At 44.6% G+C, this 26,263-nt stretch overlaps 1 protein-coding gene across 2 annotated transcripts in view; it reads left to right on the top strand.

Annotated features, from left to right (window-relative positions):
• dock1 (dedicator of cytokinesis 1) overlaps positions 1-26,263 on the top strand; it is a 202,626-nt gene that overhangs the window by 7,676 nt on the left and 168,687 nt on the right. For both annotated transcript variants that reach the window (XM_084671137.1, XM_084671138.1), the window contains exons 2-11: positions 14,650-14,733; positions 16,773-16,813; positions 17,188-17,243; positions 17,494-17,590; positions 17,957-18,105; positions 19,916-20,051; positions 21,358-21,515; positions 21,743-21,824; positions 22,348-22,483; positions 24,104-24,176. In XM_084671137.1, coding sequence (XP_084527263.1) covers positions 14,650-14,733; positions 16,773-16,813; positions 17,188-17,243; positions 17,494-17,590; positions 17,957-18,105; positions 19,916-20,051; positions 21,358-21,515; positions 21,743-21,824; positions 22,348-22,483; positions 24,104-24,176 — 1,012 coding nt within the window. The remainder of the gene's footprint in view (positions 1-14,649; positions 14,734-16,772; positions 16,814-17,187; positions 17,244-17,493; positions 17,591-17,956; positions 18,106-19,915; positions 20,052-21,357; positions 21,516-21,742; positions 21,825-22,347; positions 22,484-24,103; positions 24,177-26,263) is intronic.

Raw genomic sequence — 26,263 nt, forward strand, 5'->3', positions numbered from 1 at the left:
TACAGACACAGAAACAGCACGTCCTGAGGAAAGCTCATTTGTGGGACTGCTTGAAGTGGCTGTAATTCTGCAACAAGGCTGAATTTTGGGAAAGAAACTTCAGATACAGTATTAGGGGACCACTAAGGCCTATATAAAAGCATCCAAATACAGCATGTCATGCGATCTTTAAGTGCTGACGTCCCATTTAATTTCTCATGACTATTAACACACTATTTGGAAAGCCACATAGCTCAATCAATTTTATTTGGCAAAAGGAAAAAAGAAGGTTATGCATTTCATGGCTGATCAGCTATTCAGCTAGAGGTTGAAAAAGTATCCTAAAGCAATTAAGGAAAATGATTAATGAACGGACTGGGCTCATCTGGCATCTCAGAATGAACAATTTATCTCTAAATTGACTATAATCAATATTAAGAAGGGATTATTGGTGCACAAATCATGACTTATACTGTAAAAGTAGTTACAATCAGGTTTTGAGTGAGTTTTATGATTTATTTTAACCAGTGGGCAGTCACAGAAGATAAAATTGCCAGTTTGTAATTTGTAATCCCAGTTACTTGATTGTCTTTGTTCTTTTGCACAATGTGTCATGCAAGTTTTTATGTGACTGACAGTATTTTACCTCCACTTTTCCCTGTATTCCATGGTACTGACACACTTCTAGAGAGCTTACTGCTGAGTGAGTGATGGTTCATATAGGCTACCAACAGATTTACCCAGAAGTTCTTGTATTAACAGCAAAGCCAGACCTTTCCACTGACTCCACATTAGCAACAAACTGGAACGCTAAGCACTGTGCAGGGCCTGTGTCTCATTACGAATGTATGTTGATGGTTCACAAGATGTTATCATCAATTGATTGAACTGACCCATGCTCCTTCATACTACTCACCTGTCAGAACCGCAGCATCTGTGGGATCTTTTTTTACTTAAAATAAAATGTGTGCCAATTATAAAGCATGATGGTGTGTGTGTGTGTGTGTGTGTGAGTTCATCTCAAGGTCTTGGGATCTTTAGGGCAAAGGGATTATTGGTTAGCTGTTGCTACAGGGTCACAGCAGTCAGTCACTGTCTTTTCTCCTGAGACAGAGGGGATCTTAGCGGTGCAGTGAAATATATAAGAGGTTAATTACTTCCATCTCATTGGTTGGAAAAAAGTTTCCTGGAGATTTGAATGAACTATAAAGCCCTCTAATTTAACAAAGGATATTTTGCTGCTAGTCAAAAATCACATTTTAAGATAGTAACTTCTCTCCAGTATCATGTTCAGTGACTTTCTCCAAGTCTGCTAAACTGGTCTTCTGACAGCCCATTACCTCTCTGCCTGCTGCTTCAGTTCAATGCTGACGACCTTCACTTCTGTCCTCAGCTTTGCCAAATTCTGTTGCATGAAGACAGTGTTTTCTTCATGCAAATGTTCTGTTTGTCTTCTTGTTAAAAGTGCTTACAAATGAGTAAGGGTTCAACTTGATGAGTCATTTTGTGACCCACCAAACATTTAAGGCCAATTATCTCCTAATTAAAAATGTTATCGCATGAGATGGTGTACAACTTGCTAATTAATAGAATACACCTTGTTGTACAAAAGGCTAATCGGTGTGGATTCAGCCAAATACCTTTTAATATTTTACTCACATGGAACGTGTAGTCCCAATTAGTGAAGACCTTGCGACACACCCTTTAAGCGATTATGGATTGTGCAGGTCAATGGGCATCTGTGAAGTCCTCTGTGACATAGCTTGGGCTATACAAATACAATTGGATATTACAAGGCATTGGATCTGAAACAAAGTTAACTGGAATGTTTAAATCATTACTTGCACATAGTCCTGCTGACCACTAGACCATTGCCAGGTTTTTGATTTCCAAACTATAATAATAGATTCTGGTTCCATTGACTCGAGCGGAGACTGCAAATTATTTACAAGGTTTCAGAAGCACTTGTCACGTCACAGAGTCTAGAGACCGTCCTTAGAGGCGCTCTACAGAGGGACCTCTGTTGGTAAAAACCCTTCATTGCCTCCCTGAATCCTTCACCTCTACATGAACACCAGTAGAACAGATGGGTATTGTGAGAAGACCCGCACTTCTCCCTTGATAAGTGTTGCTATGTTCTTTATCTCTTGTGAAAAGGAGGTTCTGTTATAAAAATGACTCAGCAATGTGGAACCAGATGTACCTGATTTATTGGAATAGCAATAGGCTGCTGCGTGCATGCCGAGTGTTGCCGGAGGTCATGTGTATTCAAGAGTATTTAGCTTATTGGCATCTATAGTTGCAATTTTTATGTAGCTTCTGCATCTGTCCTTTAAAGCAAAACCAGGTAGGTGTCGAGCTATGTCTTTTTCCAAAGCCAGGAATAAAACATGTCAGTTGGGTTGTTTTCTCTCTTGGCTGCCATCTGGTCAATTTCAGGTTAATTGCTGATGCTTTTCCTCAACTCTCCTCCGCTCTGATAAATCCAGAGGGTCTGCTGAAAAGTAATTGATTTAAGAGGAACCAGGGTGATTCTATTGGTCATTCAGGATCTAAGGATGTTTTTTCTGCCTTCGAATGAAAGCATTCCAGACCCCATCTGAAAAAACCCAAACCACTTATTAAGCCCTATTAGTGAGGGACTCAACTGTAATGATCATGTTTTTCCTGCACTTTTCTGCTAACCTGTCAGAAGCTTTGTTGCCATTCCTGGAGTACACACTCATTAAATTGGTTGACTTATCTAAGACATAATAAGTCAGTCAGACAGTTGAGATCAAACACTACCGAAACCCTGTTCTAATATAGTTAATTGGTTGCATAATCCCATCGCTAGTTAACATTACCCTTGTTCTGGTAGCAGCAGTATACTTTTAGAAATGTTTACTACCTAAAAGACGGTTAAAATGACTTGTTAAACTATCTAAAATGTGTCTAATTTCACTTAAAAGGATCCACACTGAGATGTACATCCGATGTTTTTACCTGACAAAATAATTGCATCTAAAGGGGAAACACATACAATTTTATCAAGCACATAAAGTTGTGCGTTTGGCTAGCTAGATATTGCCCCAGCAAGTAGCTAGTGGTGTAACTGATCACAAAACTCACAGTTCGTATCAAACCGCGGTTTTGAGTCATGGATCTGATAAATACAATTTGATCAGCAAAAGGAGTAAAATAGGCTAACTGCTTTCCATTTGTTTCTAACCCTATGATCATACTCTAATCATGTCAGAAATATCTGTGTGTGTTTGTGGCTCGATTATCTCGCTAACCGGGCACTTTGTGAAACTCATGCGGCGGGTGTATGGCTCAGGATCCCAGGATGTGCCGGCTCTTAATAAAAAATAAAATAAAATAAAAAGCCTGACTGACAGGGGCCCCCAAAAAATTGAAAAACTAATAGAAATTATAAACTTTTTTTTTTTTTTTTTTTTCTTCATGGGGCCCAAAATTCCTGGCGGCACCCCTGTGAGAGAATAACTGACCAGGCTATTCAGCAAATTGTTAGTTTCTATATACATAGAAAAAAGAGACCGCGCATTCAGTCTGTTCAACTAGAGAAATGGGTAAATGTTCAAAAGAACGTGCATTTTATCTAGTTAGAATAACAAGCAACCAGTCATATAGTGTAGGGGCCAATTGCGTTGATGGAGGGTTTATACACTGTTTCTAGAATGAGGTTACACATTTGGTTATTGTGCCAAAGTGATGGACTTTTAGGCCCATTTATAATTCTGGGAATCCGTATGTATTTGCCTGTGTGTCACCCAATCAACTAATGAGTATTTTTTTTATTGGCTATTGTTCCCACAATTTACATGATTCGCCATCAGTGTTGGGTGTAACGCGTTACAATGTAATTAAACACGTTACAGTAGTCTGACTACTTTTGTTAGGGAATGAGTAATTTAACGCGTTACTTATTTAATTGAATTAATCTGTTACTAGTTCCTTGTTCATGAAATAACGCATTACTTCATTTAGTCTTTTGGTCGCGAGCACTCAATATGTAGCTAAAAGTCTTGGAAAGTTGAGGCTACTTTTCGCTAGGTAACTACCAAAACGTCTTAATCTGTTAAAGCCGAATTAAGGCCAATTTATACTTATACTTAATTTATACGCGCACAGGGAACGCCCTCTCCCTCTAGGAACTCCCTCTCCGTGCCCTCTCCGAACCCCTTGGAGAGCTCTACGTGCACCTCCTGATTTTCCTGACTATCCGTCCGTCAGTCTGTCATTTTACGGATACCCCTTGGCTGTGATTGGTCCGTATTAAGAACCGCTTGTGTCAGGGGCGGGGGCGGGGTTGCCGTGACCAACAAGAGACTCCGAGCGTGCGTCTGTCCGTAATGGAGTCGGAGAAGTATAAATCGGCCTTTGAGGCTGTGTAATAGGGATGGGCGATATGGCCTAAAATCCATATTGCGATATACATTGCAGCCTCTTGCGATAACGATATATATCACGATATATAAATTATAATAGAACCATTTCAGAACAGGTTACATAGACCCCAGTGTTTCCCCACACATAGACTAATCACAGAATCAACACCGGCCGCCAGAAATTGCATTTCGTTATTATTTTTTTAATAAGCAGTGTTATCAGCGTATTAGTTCAGCTGCATTTCCTTTCCCTGCTCTCCCTCTGTCTCTCTGTCACTCATGCGTCTCTCACATACACACGCACACACAGTCATAACGTCAGCACACGCTAGCAACGACACTATGCAATGTCAGCGAGGCTTCAGCATTAGTAGGCTACCGTAGCTACAAGTCTAGGAAAGTTGAGGTGACTTTTCGCTAGGTACCTACGAACATGTCTTCATCTGCTAAACAAGTGGGTTCCCCATCGTTCTTTTGGTGAGCTGTCTCACGAGCCCTACTTACCCGGCGTCATGTAGCCAACCAAATACTTATTTAGCACTAGCGTTGCTACCTGCGTATATGCAGAAATTGTATATTTTGAGACAGGGTCAGGGAGAGAAAGAGATAGATTTGTTAGGCTTTTAAGAAAGAGTAGGAGAGGATATACTGTAATACATATACAAAAAAAGGTTATGTGTAACGTTCTGTGTAACGACCCTCCCCAGTAGTTTGCTGCTGCTCGTTGGACGGCTTAAATCCGAATCAAGTCCAAATAATGGATGTTGCACCGGTCTTTTTCACTAGCTTTCGCTTTCAGTCATAGCAACTCAAGATGATTAATACGATGATGCATTGCAGCTCGTCTCTCTAAATTTCGCGGGTAGATTGCGTCCTACATGCATTATCGCGATAGAGATTTAAATTCTATTGCACTATCGTAGGCCAATTTTCTATCGTTTATATTGCATATCGTTTATATCGCCCATTCCTACTGTGTAATAATTTAATTTACCCGCCACGGTGGCCGGTAGCTGAAGCGAGTTTACCCGCCACAACACAAAATCACCTGCATTTGGCTGGTAGCAGGTGCTAATTTCCATCCCTGGTGCTATTGCTGAGGTCAACCCATTAAGTGTGCCTTCTGGGCATAAGAGTGACCAAGGTGAATTGTCTTAGAAATAAAATACTTTTCTTAATGTAACGCAAAATTAACTTAACACCTTACTCTCTACAGCAAGTAACTAACTAACTAACGTAACTAGTTACTTTACAAGGAATGTAGCTAGTAACTGTAATTAGTTACTTTAAAAAGTAACGTTACCCAACACTGTTCACCATATACCGTCCTGTAGGCTAACAGGTGTTTCAGCAGATCTATTTCAAGATTGTAGGGGGTCAATATTGGCCAAACAACCTAAACGAATTCCCCTATGGTTTGAAGAAAGATGGGGAAACTGAACAGTGTATTAACATTAACCAAATAATGCAAATTGAATTACAGTTATTTGACTATGGGTTAAATCAGAGCAAGAATGGTCAAGTTAAGGTTAAATAATATAATCATTTAATCATATTGCAAATGAATGAAATCAATGAAAGTTAACTCTTACCTACTCTACCATGATTATTGTAAACCAGAGATAGAAAGCAAGAGGTGAGGAAGAAGGAGTAGGACAAGCCAGAGCTGAGGAGAAGGTCTCAAGAGATCAAGAATCCACAGAGGCTTCACACCTTTTATACCCAAGAACAACTAATCACACAGAATCTTGACCCTTACTTATAAACATGACTAGCATGACAGGGTGTCAAAGTGACAGTGTACAGTGTTTCCCCTAGGATTTTTTTTTGCAGTGGGCGCAGGTCTGTAAAACCAGAGTGGTTTTCATTTAACAAAACAATCGGGTCAAATTATGATTTTCAAACAGTTTGAGACCATAAGCATCATACATCTTGAAGGGGCAGACAAATGATCAAACAGGATTTCGCTAATGGTACACAAGCAACTAACTTTCTCTAACGTTCTCTGTTAAGGGACCGGGACCAATCTGTGATTAAACTCAAATCATATAGTTGATGCAGTGCTTTGTAGCTGAAGAGATCATTTAGCAGCTGACACTGGCAGTATCATTACAACAGATAAGGCGTGGACGGTACAAGTCACGGTTCGGTTCATACTGCGGTTCAGACATCTAGGTTATGGACGAGTTCGGTACAATGGAGGGAAAAGCCAAACAAACCAGGTTCCTGTACAAGTGAATACGGAGCATTCAAGATGACATAAATTCCGATTGCTTCAGTGATTTTGGCCCTATTTGTATGTGTATCTAAAGGCTGGTTAAGCACTGTAGGGAGGATAAGTTGGACAGTATTTTTGTCTCGTTCCAGTGATAGGCACACCTGGGTGATGGCGTCGGATATGTTTAATCATTTAGTACACGCGCTTATCCAGATGCATAATATGCGTTAGCCGGCGGGTCCTCTATCTCTTGTGGGTCGCCACCACTCGCCATACTCTTCCTAAGTGCTGCTAGCTATCTCTGACTCATGGCGAGTGCTAAGGCGGGGCTAAAGATTAGTGTGCCTAAAGAACATGAGTATCTAACCGTAGTTCCGCATTACAGTAATTAATTTGCACACGACTTTTATTTATTTTTATACCGTGTATTTTCCGTGTAATTTCATGCACCGAACCGTGGAACGGTACCGAAAGTACCGAATGTTTCGGTACCGTTCCACCCTTACAACAGATCCTTCCTGATTTCATGAGAATGCGCTTATGAGATTCAAACATCGCCAAAACATAAAACATATCCAAGATGGCACAATTCAAAAAAGCCCTATTAGTGGCATTTTCACCACTGAGCATTTTCTGTAGGCAGCCATATTGACGTCAGAGACTTCACTGTATCCAGTTATATCATACTATCAATGGTTCTGTTCCCTTAATTCACTTGTGAATACCACAAGGCACTACACAAGCCATTCACCTAGCTTAATTAAAAATGAATGGGAAAGCTTTGCTTTGCTCTATTCGCTGTACACCTGTGGCTCACTGGTCTAATGCGTGCCCCATGTAGACTGAGACCTCGCCTGTGTTCAAATCTGGCTCAGGCCGTTTACCGCTTGTCATTCTGTCTCTCTCTCTCCACATTTCCTGTCCTCTCAGTAAAATAAAAAAAAGCAGTGATGCCCCTAAAAATACATCTTAAAAAAGAAAAACAAAACATTTATCATACATGGGATCCTCTGTAATGCATCAGAAGTTCAACCATACAGATACACATTCGTCCAGTTCTTGGTCTGTCAGTATGAAATAATAGGTTTGCATGACTAACTTGCTGTGTCAAAGCTATCGCTTCTTAATATTATTGAGGTCTTTGGTACTCCTGTGAGTGAACCTGCTGACAGTGTTGCAGATGATGCACGCCCTCCAGCTGCCCATCATTTTATTTATCTCTGTGATTCTAAAGCTTGCTGCTATTTCCTGGCCTAAAAACATTTAGGCTATATTGTGTAGCCTAAAATGAAAATGGCTCTTAAAATCTCATTATTGCCATCCAGTTGGGAATAGACTCGCTTGAACTGCTCATTGGTTCTTCAATATAACCATAATGGGTGGCTGGAGAGTGAAATGTTAGTGGCAACCTAAGTCTTTGTCGCTGACTGAGTAGGTGATGGAGTGATGTGTATACAGTCTTAAATCTTGAACCTTGAAATGGCCTATGCCCCCACACCCGCATCACCTTTGCCACCACTTTCACAATGTTATAGACAGAACACTGGGGAGTGGAACTTTCTTTCCTCTCTCTCTTCCTTTGGTCTTGAAAGGACTGGGGGCTGCCAGTGTATGTATGAATATGCCAATTATGGACACACAGGCATACACACACATGTACAACCCCTCCCCCCCCCCCCCCCCCCCCACACACACACACACACATACACACTTCCACCTCAGAGCTGAGTGAAATGTTGTACCCGGCATGGATTACTGAAGACTAGTGAGCCATAGTGTCAAATTATAATGACACTGTTGTCCAGTGTTTGGTAAGGGCTGTGGATGGAGGGGTTCAAGTTCTTGCACCCAGTATGTAAATCTAGCTCTCTGCTCTGAAGATGAGGTATCTGTAATCATTTGGAGTTTATGTAACGGGTTACAAATGCTAACGAGCCACTGGAGTTATGCTAGCCGTTTTCTTTTTTCTTTTCTTCTCAATAATTCATTTGCCCGAAGCACTCCAGGGAAAGCATGGGCATTTTCCTCTCCTGTGTTTTCTTTCCTAATTGACATCCCTATTCTCCAAACATATGCAAATCCATGTTCATGAATAACTGCAGCTGCCAGTCAAATTCCCCCATGACAGGAGCCGTTGAGCAACACATAGCTGGCGCTACGGGTGTCATGGCCAATGGTTGAAAGCTGTCATTTTGGCTCGCTCTCTACCCCGGTGTCATTTCAGTGATATCTGAAAACGGAATATTCCCCTCTGTTGGGCGGGATTCTGTCTTGGTCGAAGTTGCATAGAGGAATTTGGACAGTTCATCACGTAGATGGCGGTCGAGTCTGACGGCTCTCTTGTCGGTGTGTGTTCAGGGCCGCCGTCTGTCAACACCTGGCCGTGTGATAATGAACCTCAGCCCTGTGACCCGGTTGCAGCACACACACACTTGGCAGCAAAAACCAGGCACTGTAGAGCTTTCTGGCTACTCCTAATGATGTTTTAATTGAGGCACCCCCCCTTCTCCACCCCTCCTCCCTGTCCCCTGTCTGGTGAATAGACTGCTCCCTGACTTGTTGTCAGAGATTAATCTCCCCTCCGATTTGTTTATCCTGCTGTGGTCTTTTTTTTCTTTCTTTGTGCCTTTTTTGTATCGCAGCATGTTACCACTGAACTCAACTCCCTGGGCCATTGTGGCTGCTGCGCTCTGTCTCCCACTGGGTTTGGGTATATTCGCCAGGGCTCCCCTCACTGTTCACAGGATTAAATACTTTTTTTTTTAATAAAACAACAAACACTGAACAACAACAAAAATCCAAGACTAAAATGAAACTGGCAGGTGGTGGAAGTGATTTGATTACACTTCAAGGAACTCTCCTCCTGGAAAGCTAGAGGTCATTGATTGGTTGATACTGGACTGGGTTCACAGTTGACAGCCAGTCTTGTAGAATGATGCCCGGTCACACATGTTCTCTAACTTGCACACCCATCTGTACTTAGCAAGACACCACAGACAAGTTTGTATTGCTGTTCTTGTGGGGATTCACGATTCATTCCCATCCAAAATCCAGTTTTGGCGAACCCCTAATGTTAACCCTACTAGGACTGAACGATTCATTGCATTTGCGATAATATCGCAATGTGACAAAACAAGATTTTGTCATCGCAAAGGCTACGATTTTACTTTGGTGCACGTTCAAGTATTGTGCAAAACCTGCCTGGCTAACGTTGCTACCTCACGGGGCAACACCACCAACCTAATTTGGCCCTTTAAAAAAACCCTAAGCCATGTATGATGCATAGCTAAAATGCTGAACACCAGTGTGTCAAATAAGCCACACCAAAAGGATCACTGATCAAAATGTTTCAAACATTTTGATCATATTCATGTACGAAATTACTCAAGCAGTAACAGCGTTCATCACGAAAGATATGGTGCTCCTCGGTGATACACATACAGTAGGATCACTATGGCTGTCAGTGCCATTATGTTTCTGTTAGGCTACTGACTGGATCAGAAATGTTCAGTGTTTCTTTTAAGATTTAACCTTTTAGATGTGTGAGTTCTAAATATTTCCGACGGTCCCCACAGCGCAAGTTTTTTTTGTCTCTCCAAAACGGTAGCTAGCTAGCTTAGTTCTAACTTCACCGTTCGAACTGTAACACCGTTACATTTACCCCCCTGAAACTCACTCCGGTGGTTAGCTGCGCTAACCTCGTGAATCCGGGTCACGGCACCAATGTGACGGGTATGTAACAGTTGTAGCCACGCTCCATCATGACAAGGTTCGTACCCGATGAGCAAGTTTCACGGTTCTAACTCCGTTACATTAGTTAAGAAAGTGCAATCCACATGTTATGAGCCTACGTTTAGCTTGGATTTACCAAAATATTTTCTATGAGGTACAGGCAGTATGTTTTCCAAAAATGTTCTGAACTTTGTGTGTTATGTTGCTTACTGGAGATCAGTAGTATATAGCCTATTTATATTTATTAATAATAAATCATATTAATCACATATTCAATTGCAATATTAGTCAAAATAATCGCAATTATCTTATTTTCCAAAATGTTCAGCCCTAAACCCGACCTTAACCCAAATACCTAACCTGAACCTTAAACCTAACCCTAGCTCCTGTTGAACAATAACCCCAACCCCCCCAAACCCCCCTAGAATCGAGGTCAGTAACAGGTGGACCATGGACCTATAACCGATATAGGTCTATCTACTCAGTCAATTATTATAATTTCAGAATCAGAAGGGATTTTATTCGCCACGAATGTTTGCACAGACCAGGAATTTACTTTGGCAGGAAGGTGCATACATTAAACATATAGGAATCTTGAAACTTAAATATGTGGACTAACTATACAAAAGGAGCAAAGTCAGTGTGACTCCTTGGCCTTGTTAAAGTGGCCAATAGCGGATGGGAAGAAACTGTTCTTGTGGCACTAGGTTTTGGTCTTGATGGACCGCAGCCTTCTGCCGGAGGGGAGTAGCTGGAACAGGGAGTGTCCAGGGTGGGAGGGGTCGGCCACAATCTTCCTCGTCCTGGGAGAGGATAGTGTCCAGGAAGCGGAAGGACTCCACAGTGCTGACTGGGGAGTCACTCAGGGTGATGGGGGTGAGTGGGACTGTATTCTTCCTGAAGTCCACAACCATCTCCACTGTCTTAAGAGCATTGAGCTCATAAGTTGTTCTGGCAACACCAGGTCACCAGGTTGTCAGCTTCCCACCTGTAGTCAGACTCGTCCCCGTCAGAGATGAGCCCAATGAGGGTGGTGTCGTTCGCAAACTTCAAGAGTTTGACAGACAGATGACTTGAGGTGCAGCTGTTGGTGTACAGGGAGAATAGCAGAGGAGAAAGGACGCAGCCCTGAGGAGATCCGGTGCTGATGGACTGGGATTTGTGTTCCCAGCTTAACGCACTGCTTCCTGTCAGACAAAAAGTCTGTGATCCACCTGCAGGTGGAGTCAAGCACGTTCAGCTGGGAGAGCTTGTCCTGGAGCAGGGCGGGGATGACGGTGTTGAAGGCAGAGCTGAAGTCCACAATCAGGATCCTGGCGTGGGTGAAGTGTGGTGTGAAGGGTGAAGTGGAGGGCCATGTTAACGGCATCATCCACATACCTGTTGGCTCTGTAGGCAAACTGCAGTGGGTCCAGGAAGGGGTCTGTGATGGATTTGAGGTGTGCCAGCACAAGGCGCTCAAAATACTTAATTACCACAGAGGTCAGGGCGACGGGTCTGTAGTCATTATGTCCAGTTGGCCTGGGCTTTTTTGGCACACGGATGATGGTGTAGGACTTGAGACAGGCTGGCACATGGTATGTCTCCAGGGAGGTGTTAAAGATGTTGGTAAACACAGGAGACAGCTGGTCAGCGCAGTGCTTGAGGGTGGCTGGAGAGACAGAGTCCAGCCCAGCTGCTTTGCGGGTGTTCTGGCTCTTAAAGTCTGTTAACTTCATCTTCCTGAATGGAGAGTCGTCACTTTAGAGGGGGGAGGGGGAAGGCCTCGTGGATGGGAAGGGGTAGTTCAGGACTGTCCAATTATCTTTCAAATCTGCAGTAGAACTTGTTCAGGTTGTTGGCCAGGCGGGAGTCGTTAGTGGAGTGGGGGGCTCTGGGCCCTCTGCAGACATAAGCAGAGTCTGAGAAACTGACGCTTCAGTTTTTTCAGAGTACAGTCGTTTAGCCTCTCTCACCGCCTTGCTAAACCTGTTCTTCGACTCCTTGAATCTATCTCTATCCCCACTCGTAAAAGCTTCCTCCTTCTCTGACCTCAACCTTCTGAGCTCTGCTGAGAACTAGGGCTGTCAACGAATATTCTAAATTTGAATATATATTCTAATAGTGGTAAAAAAAAAGAAATTTTGAATGTGAAAATGAATATTCAATGTAAAAAAAACACAACAAAACACGACACAGCGGCCCCTGTCACTGCTGACTCTTGACTTGTGTGGAAGATGGCAGAAAGTGCAGAACCCAGCTTGACCGCAGCAGAGAAAGTGATTGTAACCCTGGCCACAAATCTAAAGAGTGATGTCTGGAAATATTTCGGATTTTTGTCAGTTGATGGTAAACTTGTTGAGCCTACAGCTAAAGTAGTGTGTAAACTATGTAAGCTAGAGTTAGCTTACCATTCAACAACTAGCAACTTGAGGCTACATCCCCATGTTTACCACAGCACAGCTTGCTCGAAGCGTTCAATGTCGGTTCTATACTGTAAAACTTTTTATTTTACAAAAAACAAATTTTTGTGTAGGTAACTTGTCAAATATGTTTAAACTTAAATAAATTAGGCCTACCTACAGTATACAAGTAGTTATGTTTCGTTGTGTTAACTTGTCCTGTTATTGACGTACCTAATGTGCAACCAGAAATTAAAATGTGTTTTTTTTAAGGGAATATTCGAACATCATTTTTGAGCAATTTTGACAGCCTTAATACACACAAATGCATGTAACATTTATATATTTAGTGTCTCATTTAATTTGTATGTCAATTAGGCATTTGTATGTCAATTAGGCATTTCATTATATATATATTTTTTTTACAAAACAGTTTCTATTAATTTATCTATTTATTTAAATTGGACCAACACGGCATTCCATACAAATGGCGCAGCTCGCAAGTAAACGTAACAATTCTCACAGAAAAAGAAATTGTAGGTTAGGTATTTATTTTTTCTATGTTGTGATGATGTGGGCTCTCACGTGTCAATTTACGTAGATATCTAATATTTGGGACAGTCCATTTGTGTGGGGAGACTTGTGCGGGTTAATCCATAACAATATAACATTCTAATCTTTATTTAAACGTGAGTATGATATTATATACAAGCTTAATTTTTTCTCTCAATAAGTAACCAGTAGCTTACAAAATAAAGTTGTTGATAATGTCACTGCCAATTAATATAATTTCTTAACCGTAATTCAAACAAGATAGGATAGGTTGTGGGGAATTGTTTTCTCTCTTGAAATGATTGTTATCTGGTTTTCCCTCAACGAAGTGGTAGCACCCAATCTTTAGGTCTTAATAAGTTCGGAACGGCTGTGTTAAGACGGCAATTGCTGTCGTCTTAAGTCGGCCAAATGTGTTGTCTTCACACAAACGCAAAATGTCAGGTTTTGGCACATATGGCCCTCCAAATTAACTCTGCAAGATAAGAAGAGACAGCACTGGCTGTCAAAATAAATAAACTTTCCCCATGCCACACCATTGCAGCACTTTGGAAATTAAAAAGTTCCTCTGGGGGGGAGTTTTAGGGCGTTGGTGGAGGGAGGGAGGGAGGGAGGGGGGGTTACACATGGGTCTACTGTAGACAGTAGATTGACCCACATGAACCAGACTGGTAGGGCGGCTGGGGTACCTGTAGAGAGAAGACCTTAAATGAAGCCTTCTTTCAGCTTAGTAAACCTCCAGCAATGAGTCCCAGAGTGCTTTCCCTCCGCAAGAAACACACAGCTGTCTCACAACCCCCTTCACACAAACACATACACACACTTCCGTCACTACGGCCACTTATCACACTGTCACCCTTGTCGCGCCATGCTTTGCCTCCTCTTTGGTTGACAGTAGTGTGTGTGTGTGTGCGTGTCGTGGCATGTCTTATAAGAGTTCCCAGTGGCAGGGATAATGGTCACATCATGCCTGGTGTGGCAACTTGCTGTTAAGCAGTGACAGCAGGAGACAGCACCAGTGTGCTACTGTCCAGCAACAGCACTTAGGCCTGACTCAGAGAGAGGGGCTGTTGTTGCAGATATACAGCTGTGGTCATGTGTGTGTGTGTGTGTGTGTGTGTGTGGTGGGGGGGGAGTTGATTTTTACAACTGTTTGAGGATCCAATGGAGTTACAAGATTCTGTCACAAGCTCTTAAATTATTCATATTGGGTAAACATTTGTAGAACCCACAGACAGATGGAGTGACCAAAAGCATTTATAAAAGAAAATCAAACCTTTTGTATTATAAGTATAAGTTTGCTTTGTGTTACAGATCCGCACACTGTTGCCTTTTTGGCTTTCAGCTCTTGTTCATTTACACCCCTCTCATTGGCTGTTCTCCCCTCTCCCTCTAGCGATTTATAACTACGATGCCCGCGGTGACGAGGAGCTGTCCTTACAGATTGGAGACACTGTACACATCCTGGAGACGTACGAAGGTGAGAATGATGACACGGTGTCCGTGACAACAGGCTCGAAGTGCCTCCTCGTCCCCCCTCACCACCACCTGGAGGGACAAGCAGGGTTTTGTCTGTGTTCATGACACACCTCCAATAATTGTATATGATTCCATATGATTTTAGAGATGCACCAAATCCAGATTGTTGGGGTTCGGCCGAATAACAAGTCCAATGGTTAAGATTCTGCCAAAAACCGAATACCGAATCCTACTCCCATCATCAGTCTATTAACACAGTAAACACATTAATGAACAACGTCCACAGCAGTGTATCTTTGATCTTATTTTCTTTAAAAAAAAATTGCTGTAAAAAAGTAGGCTACCCCCAAGTACAAACCAAAACCTTTTAATAAAAGTGCAACAATACAAAGAAACGTGTTTTTCTTTTTTTTTTTCAGAATATTTTTGGTGACTTAACTAAAATGAATGTTATTCAACATTTGCTCAATAAACATGGATAGTAGGATGTTTTTTCGTTTAGAAACAATTTAAACGACTTAAAAACATTGTAGGCCTAAACACACACTTCTCCTGCATCAAAATTAACCTATAACCACAAACCTTTCACATTAAATTAGAGTTTCCTTTCAGGAAAACAAGACGCTCGGCATTAAGAGGTGACAGCCGGTTGCGAGTGTGGGAACGAATGTCCCCAGCAGTACTGAAAAGTCTTTCGCTGGGCACAGAGGTTGGTGGTGCACAGAAGTAGATCTTTGCCATTTTCGCCATACAATAATGTATCGATACATTATTATCCGTTATTTTCCGTTGGTTACTTATTGATAGCTAGCTACTATGGAAAATATAATGCAATTGCTTGCTTTAGCTTTGGCGTTTGAGGAGGAGGAGGGTGAACAGGTCGGTGGCGCACAGAGGTAGATCTTTGCCGTTTTCGCCAGCAGTGGAATTTGCTGCTGGTTTGTCTTCCACCACTGAAGAGGATCCTCTCTAAGAGGAATCAGCTGAAAAAAACACTTATCTCCACGTCAGCACCCGATGTGACTGCCTCAGTATTACTGCGGTACAGATCGTCCCAGCCGCTCCAGATTCCTGAACAGTGTCGTTTAGTGCGAACTGTCGGGCCTTGTTCCTCCTCAGGCTGTTCAGTTGCTGTAGTAGTAGGCCCAGCATGTGCGTCTTGATCTGATTCAGATAAACGGGATGCAGCCACCTGCACAAGCAACTTGGATTGGCACTGTTCTGTGTCACTCGCCCAAAAATGTTGCCTTGTGTCTGGGATCCAGACTTGTTGCCACAACTAACTGGCTATTCTGCTCGCTTCTCTCAAACCTACCCTAGCTAGCTACTATGGCGAGAAAAATGCAATTACTTGCTTTAGCTTTGGCGTTTGAGGAGGAGGAGGGTGTACAACCAAGGCACGGTATAACTAAGGGCACCGGTAACTAAGGTAGAAGGTTACTAGGGAAGGTACACTCGTACCTGCTCTCCACGTCCCGATTGGTCAGCTGTCAGAAAGGCGCTTGACGTCACCCAGCGCTTTTCTGAAAAGTTGAGAAAATTGAACTCAAAAAGGCGTCAGGCGCTGCACTTTAAAAAACGTTTTTTTCCTTTTCCCATAGGGTTGCATGTAAAAAAGGCGCTGGCAGTTGAAAAAAATATGTCAAGTGTGAACACGGCCAAACAGTCCACCTGTAAACACCTTTCCGTAGCCTAAGCAACGGCAGCGTCATCACGTCGACCAGCGTAGTGCACGTAGTGCAAGCGTAGAGTTCGGTTTGGTGGAAAAAATGTTACGGTTGTGCCAAAACCTAACCCTGTCAAAAAGCCCAATATTCGGCCGAATCCTGGATTCGGTGCATCCCTAGATTGGATGTTATTGTAAGCGTGTGTTATATTTGACCACCTGACCCCCCCCCACCTTCCCCCCCGGCTCTGATGCACTTTAGCACAACAAAATGATTCACCATAGAAAGATGCCTCTTTCTTATTTTCTACAACAGCCATGCAAAAGCTTTTTGGGAAATGCTGCCTCTGTCTTTATCCTTCCTTGTCCTCTAGGCTGGTACCGCGGCCACAGATTGAGAAGAAAGTCCAAGAAAGTGAGTTGGTACTTGCAGAACATTGGCTGAATGTTATTTCATATTTTCTAAAACGCATTTGTACCTAATTTATATCTGTAGTTATGACGTAAGCATGACCTATCGGAACACGGAAGTGGAATGTTGAGATGTACGACGTGCATGTTCTGCTAATTGGTGCTCAAATGATGAAGTTCAAATATGTTGTCAGATCATTAACAACAGTGCTAGCGAGATTTCTTTGCATGTCCTTGCTAACACGTTCCCATTCATCCCATTGATCTTGTGTTGGGTTTGGGTTCCTGTTCCTATACCCCACCAGTTCCCAGCTGATAGACACAATCTCACCAGGACTGTCAGCTTGTTTAATTCTGTGTTCGCTCTCTCCCCTGCAGGGTATCTTTCCTGCCTGCTTCATTCACCTAAAGGAGGCCACAGTTGAGGGCAATGGGTCAGTACATCTGTTCCAATAAATAACTCTTGACTCTTTATGGATTCTAAAGGTTTTTATATAGTTATTTATGACACATATTTCTCGTGAATTGATTTGCTGTATTCGAAAAGCCTGAGTGGCAGATTGCGTATGCAGTTTGTAACTAATTGGAATTTAAAATGGAAGCAGCCAGTATTCAGCTTTTATCAACCAACCAGTGGTGTTTTCGTTGGAGTGTGTATGTGTTGACGTGTGTGTGACCTGGCAGGCAAAAGGAGACTGTCATCCCCACTGAGCTGCCCCTGGTCCAGGAGGTCACCACCACCCTGCGAGAGTGGGCCTCCATATGGAGGGACCTCTACGTTGTGAGTCCACACACACACCTGCACACACTTGCACTCACTCACACACCTGCACTCGTACACACACTATTGAATAAACACTCTATGCACCTCACATAAATATCTAAAATATACTAGTTGACACACACACACACACATGCTAGTAAACCCAGTTGGTCAACAGTTGGCTAACAGTTGTGGCTCGTGTCACTGTTCCAAAGCATGTGAATAAGGTTTTCATTATTTGGTGTGCTAAGCTCCATCTGAGGAAGACTGAATATGTGACAAGGGGGTAAATACAATGACTGTGAGTAAATAGAAAGTAGAGAGAAAACGTTTGGTCACATGACTTTGATCTTGATCATCTGTGTGCGTGCCCTGTTTCCGCAGGGGGACAAGAGAGAGATGTTCAACTCGGTCCGGGACATGATCTACGACCTCATCGAGTGGCGATCGCAAATCCTGTCGGGCACCCTCCCTCAGGATGAGCTTACCGAGCTGAAGCAGAGAGTCACCTCCAAGATTGACTACGGAAACAAGTGAGGGACACACTCCCCGTCCTCCTCCAGATGGCTCGGCTTAGAGAGCGAGACTTGGCTCAGCCAATAGACACGCTGAAGTACATTTACATTTAGTCATTTAGCAGACGCTCTTATCCAGAGGGCATTCCCCTCAAGGCAAGTAGGGTCAAGTGGAATCGAACCGGCAACTTTATGATTAATAGCCCGATTCCCTAACCGCTCAGCCATCTGCCCCCTAGATTACATTTAGTCATTTAGCAGACGCTCTTATCCAGAACTAGATAGATAGAAGTAGATAATAGTATAGTAATAGTATAGTAATAGTATAGAGCTTGCTCAGCCTTCCCTGTGCACCACCAAAGGAGCCCATGCTGGGTTTGTGGCAGCCCAGGAAAAGAGAAGTGCCCCCCCCCCCCCCCCCCCAGTGTGGCGGGGAGCACAGGGTGATGAAGGTGTCGGAGCGGGACCCTAGGAGGATCACACCTCGCTGTCATTTCCTCCTCTGAAAAATTGTGGATTGAGAAGAGAATCTTAGAGAGTGAGAGGGAGAGGGAGAGAGGATCAGCAAGGGCTGTAGTGAGAATGGAGAAGAAAGAGAAGCCCCAGGGCTCTAGGGAGAGACAGACAAAGAGAGAGCAGGATGTTGGAAGGGAGAGAGAGACAAAGAGAGAGCAGGATGTTGGAAGGAAGAGAGAGACAAAGAGAGAGCAGGATGTTGGAAGGAAGAGAGAGACAAAGAGAGAGCAGGATGTTGGAAGGAAGAGAGAGACTCAGCTCGAGCTCTAGGGAGAGAGAGACAAAGAGAGAGCAGGATGTTGGAAGGAAGAGAGACAAAGAGAGAGCAGGATGTTGGAAGGAAGAGAGAGACAAAGAGAGAGCAGGATGTTGGAAGGAAGAGAGAGACAAAGAGAGCAGGATGTTGAAAGGAAGAGAGAGACAAAGAGAGAGCAGGATGTTGGAAGGAAGAGAGAGACAAAGAGAGAGCAGGATGTTGGAAGGAAGAAAGAGACAAAGAGAGAGCAGGATGTTGGAAGGAAGAGGGAGACAAAGAGAGAGCAGGATGTTGGAAGGAAGAGAGAGACAAAGAGAGAGCAGGATGTTGGAAGGAAGAGAGAGACAAAGAGAGAGCAGGATGTTGGAAGGAAGAGAGAGACAAAGAGAGAGCAGGATGTTGGAAGGAAGAGAGAGACAAAGAGAGAGCAGGATGTTGGAAGGAAGAGAGAGACTCAGCTCGAGCTCTAGGGAGAGAGAGAGAGAGCTCAGATGGGGTTCTAGTAAAGACAGGTTCTCAGCTACCGCCAGAGTTATTTACGGCACTAGTATTTCCCTGATATCAGCCATAGTATATATCCACTCCCTAGCTGAAATATACAGATACTGGATATATGTATGAACATTTTCACAGACCAGATGCATTCAACACACAGGCAGTTTGTCAGTCTGTCCTTTGAAGAAGTGGAAATGTGTCTGTCAGCGTGAATGTATAACATTGACAAACAACATTAGTTTGTGGTGCGATAAAGATGAACAAGCAAGTTTAAACGCCTCCATAAAACATTCAGTTAAATAACATCAAATGACCATTTAATCAGTCAGATTTTAGGGTAAAAAAGTGAAAGACAAAGTAACACCTAATGTCTGTCTGTCTCTCCACAGAAACATAGTAGGTCTAGTTGCAGAATGTCAGCTGCTACACGTCTCTCTCCCTCGCTCTCTCATTTCCACCATCCTTCTCTCTCTCTGCCTCCCTCATTATCTCTGTCAAAGGTGGATCATCTGAGCCCATGCACCATCAGAATGATTGCATCGATTGTCTTCTGTGTAACAGGTACCTGGACCTGGACCTGGTGGTGCGAGACAAGGACGGCAACATCCTGGACCCTGAGCTGACAAGCACTATCAGCCTTTTCAGGGCCCACGAAGCAGCCTCGAGGCAGATAGAGGAGAGGATCCAGGAGGAGAAGGTAGCCAGACACCACAGCTGGCCACAGATGGTAGAGGGATGGGGGTTGGGGGGTGAGTAAGGGAAGGATAGAGAGAAGGGAGAGAGGGGGAGAGGGGGTTGGGTGAGTAAACAGGAAGAGAGAAAGGTAGAGAATTAGGGAGACAGAGAGGGTTTGGGTGGTTGGGTGATTAAGGGAGGGAGAGAGAAAGTAAAGGTGGAGAAAGCAAGGGTGAGCAAGAGATGGAGGTAGAGAGGGAGAAAGTGGTAGGAAGGGTGTGTGAGAGGGAGGGGAAGAGAGATGGAGAAAGGGGGAGAGGGAGAGTATAGAGTCTGAGTGTTTCATACCAGGAAGTGTAAAATACAGACTGTCATGCATCACATTGGCGCAATGATGAGCATTTAGCAGGGTGAGGGCTCTCTGACAGGTGAGAGAGAGAGAGGGAGCTGAGCACAGGCCTCATCTGCCTGTAGACTCACACACACACAAACACTTGAACTCTCAGAGGAAAAAGGGCTTACCTGGGCAACAGAGAAAAGGGATAACATTCAAGTGCCTCCATCTTAACCTCCCTCGGTCCCTGACCCAGCATCCTGAATTTCATCTGTGCAGGTAGCAGGGTTCTGGAACGCAGCTCCCCGTTCTGCTACACACTCTCATCACGTGACCTTCTCATCTTCCCCTCTTTGCATATGGACGGCAATTTGAAATTCTCTCAGGTCACCCGCTAGGAATGTTAATTTGGGTTTTTGGCTGGCAGTTACCCAGGACCAACACATATGCTCTCACACACATAAATACACACACGCACAGTTTATAGACTGTTAAGAAGATCAGACCAATAAAAAAAAAACACACCTCGCAACGATTGCGTGTGACGCTAAGTAAGACCTCCTGTCTGGTCCTTTTGTGTAAAGGCGCGTCATTTTGTATGTTAACACGCTTAATACATTTAATATACCCCCACCTCACACCACCACTATCACCCTGTCAGTCCAACAGATTGATTTATAAAGCTTAATCAATTCTTCTCCCAAATGTAAAAACACATCAAACTGTCAAGACCCCACACTTACCCCTCATCCTGACGGACGATAAATAACCCCCGTGCTCGTCACTTAGTCCTCTGCATCAGTACAAGGAGAGCGTTTCTATGTGCCTACTCGGTCCCCTTGCCCCTCGGTTGTGTCCCCAGGGCCGGCCACCTCCTACGCAACCTTCCCCGGGCCGGGGCTGTGACGGGTGGCCTACTGAAGAGTGCTGGCCCCCTTAATTGAAGGCAGCGTCTTTCTCACTCTCTTGCTCTCTCTCTCCCTCTCCCCCGCAGTCCCAGAAGCAGAATATCGACCTGAGTCGCCAAGCCAAGTTTGCCTCCACGCCCTCCTTTGCCCTCTTTGTGACTCTGAAGAACGTGGTGTGCAAGATAGGGGAGGACGCCGAGGTTCTCATGTCGCTCTATGACCCTGTGGAGTCCAAGTTCATCAGGTACGTGTTCAACAGGAACCACATGAACACAGCGCCACTGGTCTGAAGACAGCGAGTCGAGCTCTCTGAGCCCGGGCGTCTGGCTTTGTTCCAGGATTTCTACAACAGCCAAACACTAGTGAGGTGAATTGTTTCCAAACAGAGCGTGTGTAGTGTTGGGTCAGCGTATAGTATTGAACGTCTAATTGCAATGTCGTGATTTCAGTTAACCTTTTCTCCCCCTTTAGTGAAAACTATCTGGTGCGATGGTCAAGTTCAGGGCTGGTAAAAGACATAGACCAACTTCACAACCTTCGATCGGTATTCACGGTGAGTGTGTGTGCGAGTGATAAGGTGCGTGTGGGTGACTTCAAGCTCGAATACTTGTGGGTGTGCTGGCTGGGTACCGGTTAACCATACATGTTGGTAGAGTTGAGGTTGAGGCGATGTTTATCCAGCTTGTTTAAGAAAAGAAAGGAAAGGCTTGCTGTATTTACCGAGGAGAGCTATGGAAGGGGTCACCTCACCGATGCCCCTCATACAACGGCACAGGAGCGTCACTGGGCCCCCCTGGGTGGGGGTGGGTGCACACAGGGGTTTAGAGCAGGAAATGAGGACACAATCAAAGTTGTGTCAAGGCAATTTGTGCCGAACAGTGCCTCCTTAACAGTCCCTGAAAAGGTTCGATCAATTCATCAATGCTGGACATGGCAAATGTCATTGCCTAATAAGCAGCACAAGTCCCCACGCAGTCAACTCCAATGTAAACATTATGAGATGCCCACGTTCCCAGCAGGGGCAGTCCATGACGACCCATTGTATCTCTCTTGGTGCCTTGTCTCGTCTCCCCCAGGACCTGGGAAGCGAGGATCTGAAGAGAGAGAAGATCAGCTTTGTGTGTCAGATTGTCAGGGTGGGCCGCATGGAGCTGCGCGACAACAACACCAAGAAGCTGACGTCGGGGTTGAGAAGACCCTTCGGAGTGGCAGGTAACATTACATTTACATTTAGTCATTTAGCAGACGCTCTTATCCAGAGCGACTTACAGTAAGTACAGGGACATTCCCGCCGAGGCAAGTAGGGTGAAGTGCCTTGCCCATTTGGCACGGCGGGGAATCAATCCGGCAACCTTCTGATTACTAGCTCGACTCCCTCACCGCTCAGCCATCTGACTCCCAAGGTAACCTTGTCTGAGTTGTCCAGAAACACTAGTCCCAGTCCTGGTGGTCCAGGTACGCACACTAGTCCGGTGAGCCACCGGGGCGCCCCGCCCCTCTGTGTTTTTACGCGTGAGAGGTCGATCAAGCCCGCCGACACGAGCGAACGAAGACATCTGTCAGAAATGTCGAGATTTTTTTGGGTGAAGTTAATAAGTAGGGTCTGGATCCTCTCTGTGGACAAGCTGCTCTGGAGGAAACTAATTGAATTGGCATTGTGCTGTCGCTTCTCCTCTCAGATAAGAGAGACAACAAGGAAGAGTGAGAGGAACTGAGAGAGTGACAGAGTATGCTGATCTGATGTACAAGACAATGGTTTATTAGGAAAGTTATCCTCTCCAGTGCTGTGCAACTGGGGAGGGAGGTAAATAGAGAAGGAGTGAGGTGGAGGGAGGGAGGTAGGTAGACAGAGGTAGAGAGGGGGTGGAGGGAGGTAAATAGAGAAGGAGTGAGGTGGAGGGAGGGAGGTAGGTAGACAGAGGTAGAGAGGGGGTGGAGGGAGGGAGGTAAATAGAGAAGGAGTGAGGTGGATGGAGGGAGGGAGGTAGACAGAGGTAGAGAGGGGGTGGAGGGAGGTAAATAGAGAAGGAGTGAGGTGGAGGGAGGGAGGGAGGTAGACAGAGGTAGAGAGGGGGTGGAGGGAGGGAGGTAGATAGAGAGGGAGGGAGGTGGAGGGAGGGAGGTAGAGAAAGGTAGAGAGGGGGTGGAGGGAGGTAGAGAAGGAGTGAGGTTGAGGGGGAAAGGTAGAGAAAGGGAGAGAGGTTAGAGTGAGGTAAGAGGACAGAGAAACGTAGGGAGGGTGAAAGAGAGGGAAGTAGTGAGAGAGGGAGGGAAGATGAAAGAGAAGGAGGTAGCGAGAGAGAGAGTGAGGGAGTTAGGGAGGGAAGGAGAGAGAGAGAAGAAGGATGGGAAAGATAGAGGGGAAGGATTGAGGGAGATGTGAACGTCAGTTTTTGACATCAAATGCGCTTTTTGAAGTCAGACGGGGAAATGCTTTCTGCAGTGTTTCTCCCTGCTACAAAGCTGCCTATGTGGGTCAGGCCTGGGGAATCAAAGGCTGCCTGATGTCACTTGAAATGTGGGGGAGCGCTGGGGAATTTCATCACAGGCCTAGGAGTCCTCTGGAGGCTGGCTGTGGTGTGGTGGGCAGGGGCACATGGCTAACCACACAGGCCTGATAGTTGAAGTTGAGTAGGGGGTCTTCTTTACCATTCTTCTCCTTAGAGGTCTGACCATGTTGTGACACTTTCCCCCTCCAAATCGAATGTCTTTTTATTCATATAGCCCTTTTTGCAAGCAATGTCACAGGGGGCTTCACATACGCCCATAGAACTGCAACTAAACCCCCTCCTCTTCCCCAAACCCACCTTCTTGGTTTCTCCCTTTTCCCAGTAATGGACGTCACTGACATCATCAATGGCAAGACGGACGACGAGGACAAGCAGCACTTCATTCCATTCCAGCCGTGAGTATGACCACCTCACACACCACGGTCCTCACACACCACGGTCCTCAAACACTCTGGTCCTCATTCAAACTCACGCACTCCGGTCCTCATTCGCCCTTACATAACATTCAATGGAACAGGGCTAAAGAATGTCAACATTAGGGATGCACCAACATTTCGGACTAAATATAAACCGAAAATATATGCCGCCCAAAAAGTGCTCAGGTTTCACTTGTTCGATCCAGCCATGATCACGGGACCGAATTAAAGTTTTAGCTTGGATATTTAAAATATATTCCCTGTTAGTTACCTTAGGTCTGCCAAGAGCAGTTAGGGACTGTCAATAAGTTACAAGTTGTTTTATTGAAGTGTCATTAGCTCTTTATCCATAACTCCTGAAAAGAAATTCATCTCACACATTTTTTTATAAATGAACATTTCTATTTCAATAGCACATTGGTCATGTGACCTACTAACCTAAAACTATTTTCAGACTATCCGTGAATTATCCTTATATAATGCACACCCATTAGGTTGTCCAGTGTAATTTCAGGTGATTTTCCAAAAATATTAAAGATGTCAAATTTGCAATCTGCAGTGTTGGTTCAGCAGAAATTTGGTACGGGTCCAATTAGGTAATCTTATATGTTTGTGTAAACTTACATGGCAATAAAAAAAATTCTGATCCTGATACAAATACACGTAAAAAAAAAAACTAAAAAAAGGGTTTAAGGGTTTTTTCGGTTTTGGTTTAGAACCAGAATTTTCATTTTGGTGCATCCCTAGTCAACAAAGGTCAACAGATGCTTCTCCTCTGCCTTGTGCTTAAACAGTGTGTGTGTGCGTGTGGCAAGGGGATAAGGGGCTGTGCTTGATGCACGCCAAGACGCGGCACAGTTTTTTTTTACAGCAGTGTGGTATCCTTGACACTTGATTAGCGTGAGTTTTAGACGGTAGAGCTCCCCCTATTCCCTGCTGACTTCATTAAGGCAATCTCATTAACTGTTCCTGTCTTTGGAGGAACCAGCAGAGCCAGTGTAACCTTTTTCCTTAACACGATTTCCTGTCTTAATTGGAAATGCTAGCGGATACAGGCAGTTTAGCTGGCATATCAACTCCGGCTAACATTTTTATTGGTGCGCATAAATCATGGACATAATTACAACCCCCTCCAGTAGGACAACACGATTACAAGTGGTTCAGCACAAATAGCAGCGTCTTTTCAACCAAGCCGGTGTAGCCGGAGTGTTGGCGGCCGGTCGTCTTGACTCCATCTGCTCTTGAGACGAGGACCGAGGAACAGGAAACCATCACTGCCCTCTGGACAGGACACGGTTCTCAAACAGTGTCTTTGGAAATGAGCCAATTAGATCAACCGGGTGTCAGACCATAATGCAGTTTGTTGTTGTTTTCACAGTGGCTCTACCCCAGTAAGACCGGGACTATGATCACCTTCACTCACCCCATCATAAAGAGTAAAAAGCCAACTGGTCTTCTTGTTTCACTGCGACTGCCTTGTAGTGGAAGGAGGCTTTTGTTTGTTTCATTACTTCCTGCTAAATGTTATGAATATTCCAACAATGGGCATTCTGTCCCCCGGTGTATTTCCCTGAAATGATGTCCGAACATGTTCAAAATGCACCCCCCCCACCCCAGGGTGTTCTGACACACAGGGCAAGCAGGGGTGCTGCTGACAGACAAACGTGACGTGGCGTAACGTTGTTATGGAGGGGTAATCCCTCTGTAGTTGACGTTGGTAGTGGTTCATGTGCATTTGTAGCAGCGCTGGTTGAAGAGGGGGGGAGTCCCTGAAGGGGCCTGTCAATGCTACCAGCCCTGTTCCTTTCCTTGTCCCGACTCTTCTCCTCCTCCGCACTCCCTCGCTCTCCCTCTCTCTCCCTCGCTCTCCCTCGCTCTCCCTCGCTCTCCCTCTCTCTCCCTCGCTCTCCCTCTCTCCCTCACTCTCCCTCTCTCTCCCTCGCTCTTCTTCGCTCTCCCTCGCTCTCCCTCGCTCTCCCTCTCTCTCCCTCGTTCTGATTGTATTTTACCGCTGCTCGACAACTGCAGACGCGTGCCACGACCTGCACATACACAAAACCTCTCTG

Source organism: Hypomesus nipponensis, chromosome 13 (assembly GCF_054491055.1).
Source record: "Hypomesus nipponensis isolate SF chromosome 13, ASM5449105v1, whole genome shotgun sequence".
NCBI classification, from domain to species: Eukaryota; Metazoa; Chordata; class Actinopteri; order Osmeriformes; family Osmeridae; genus Hypomesus; species Hypomesus nipponensis.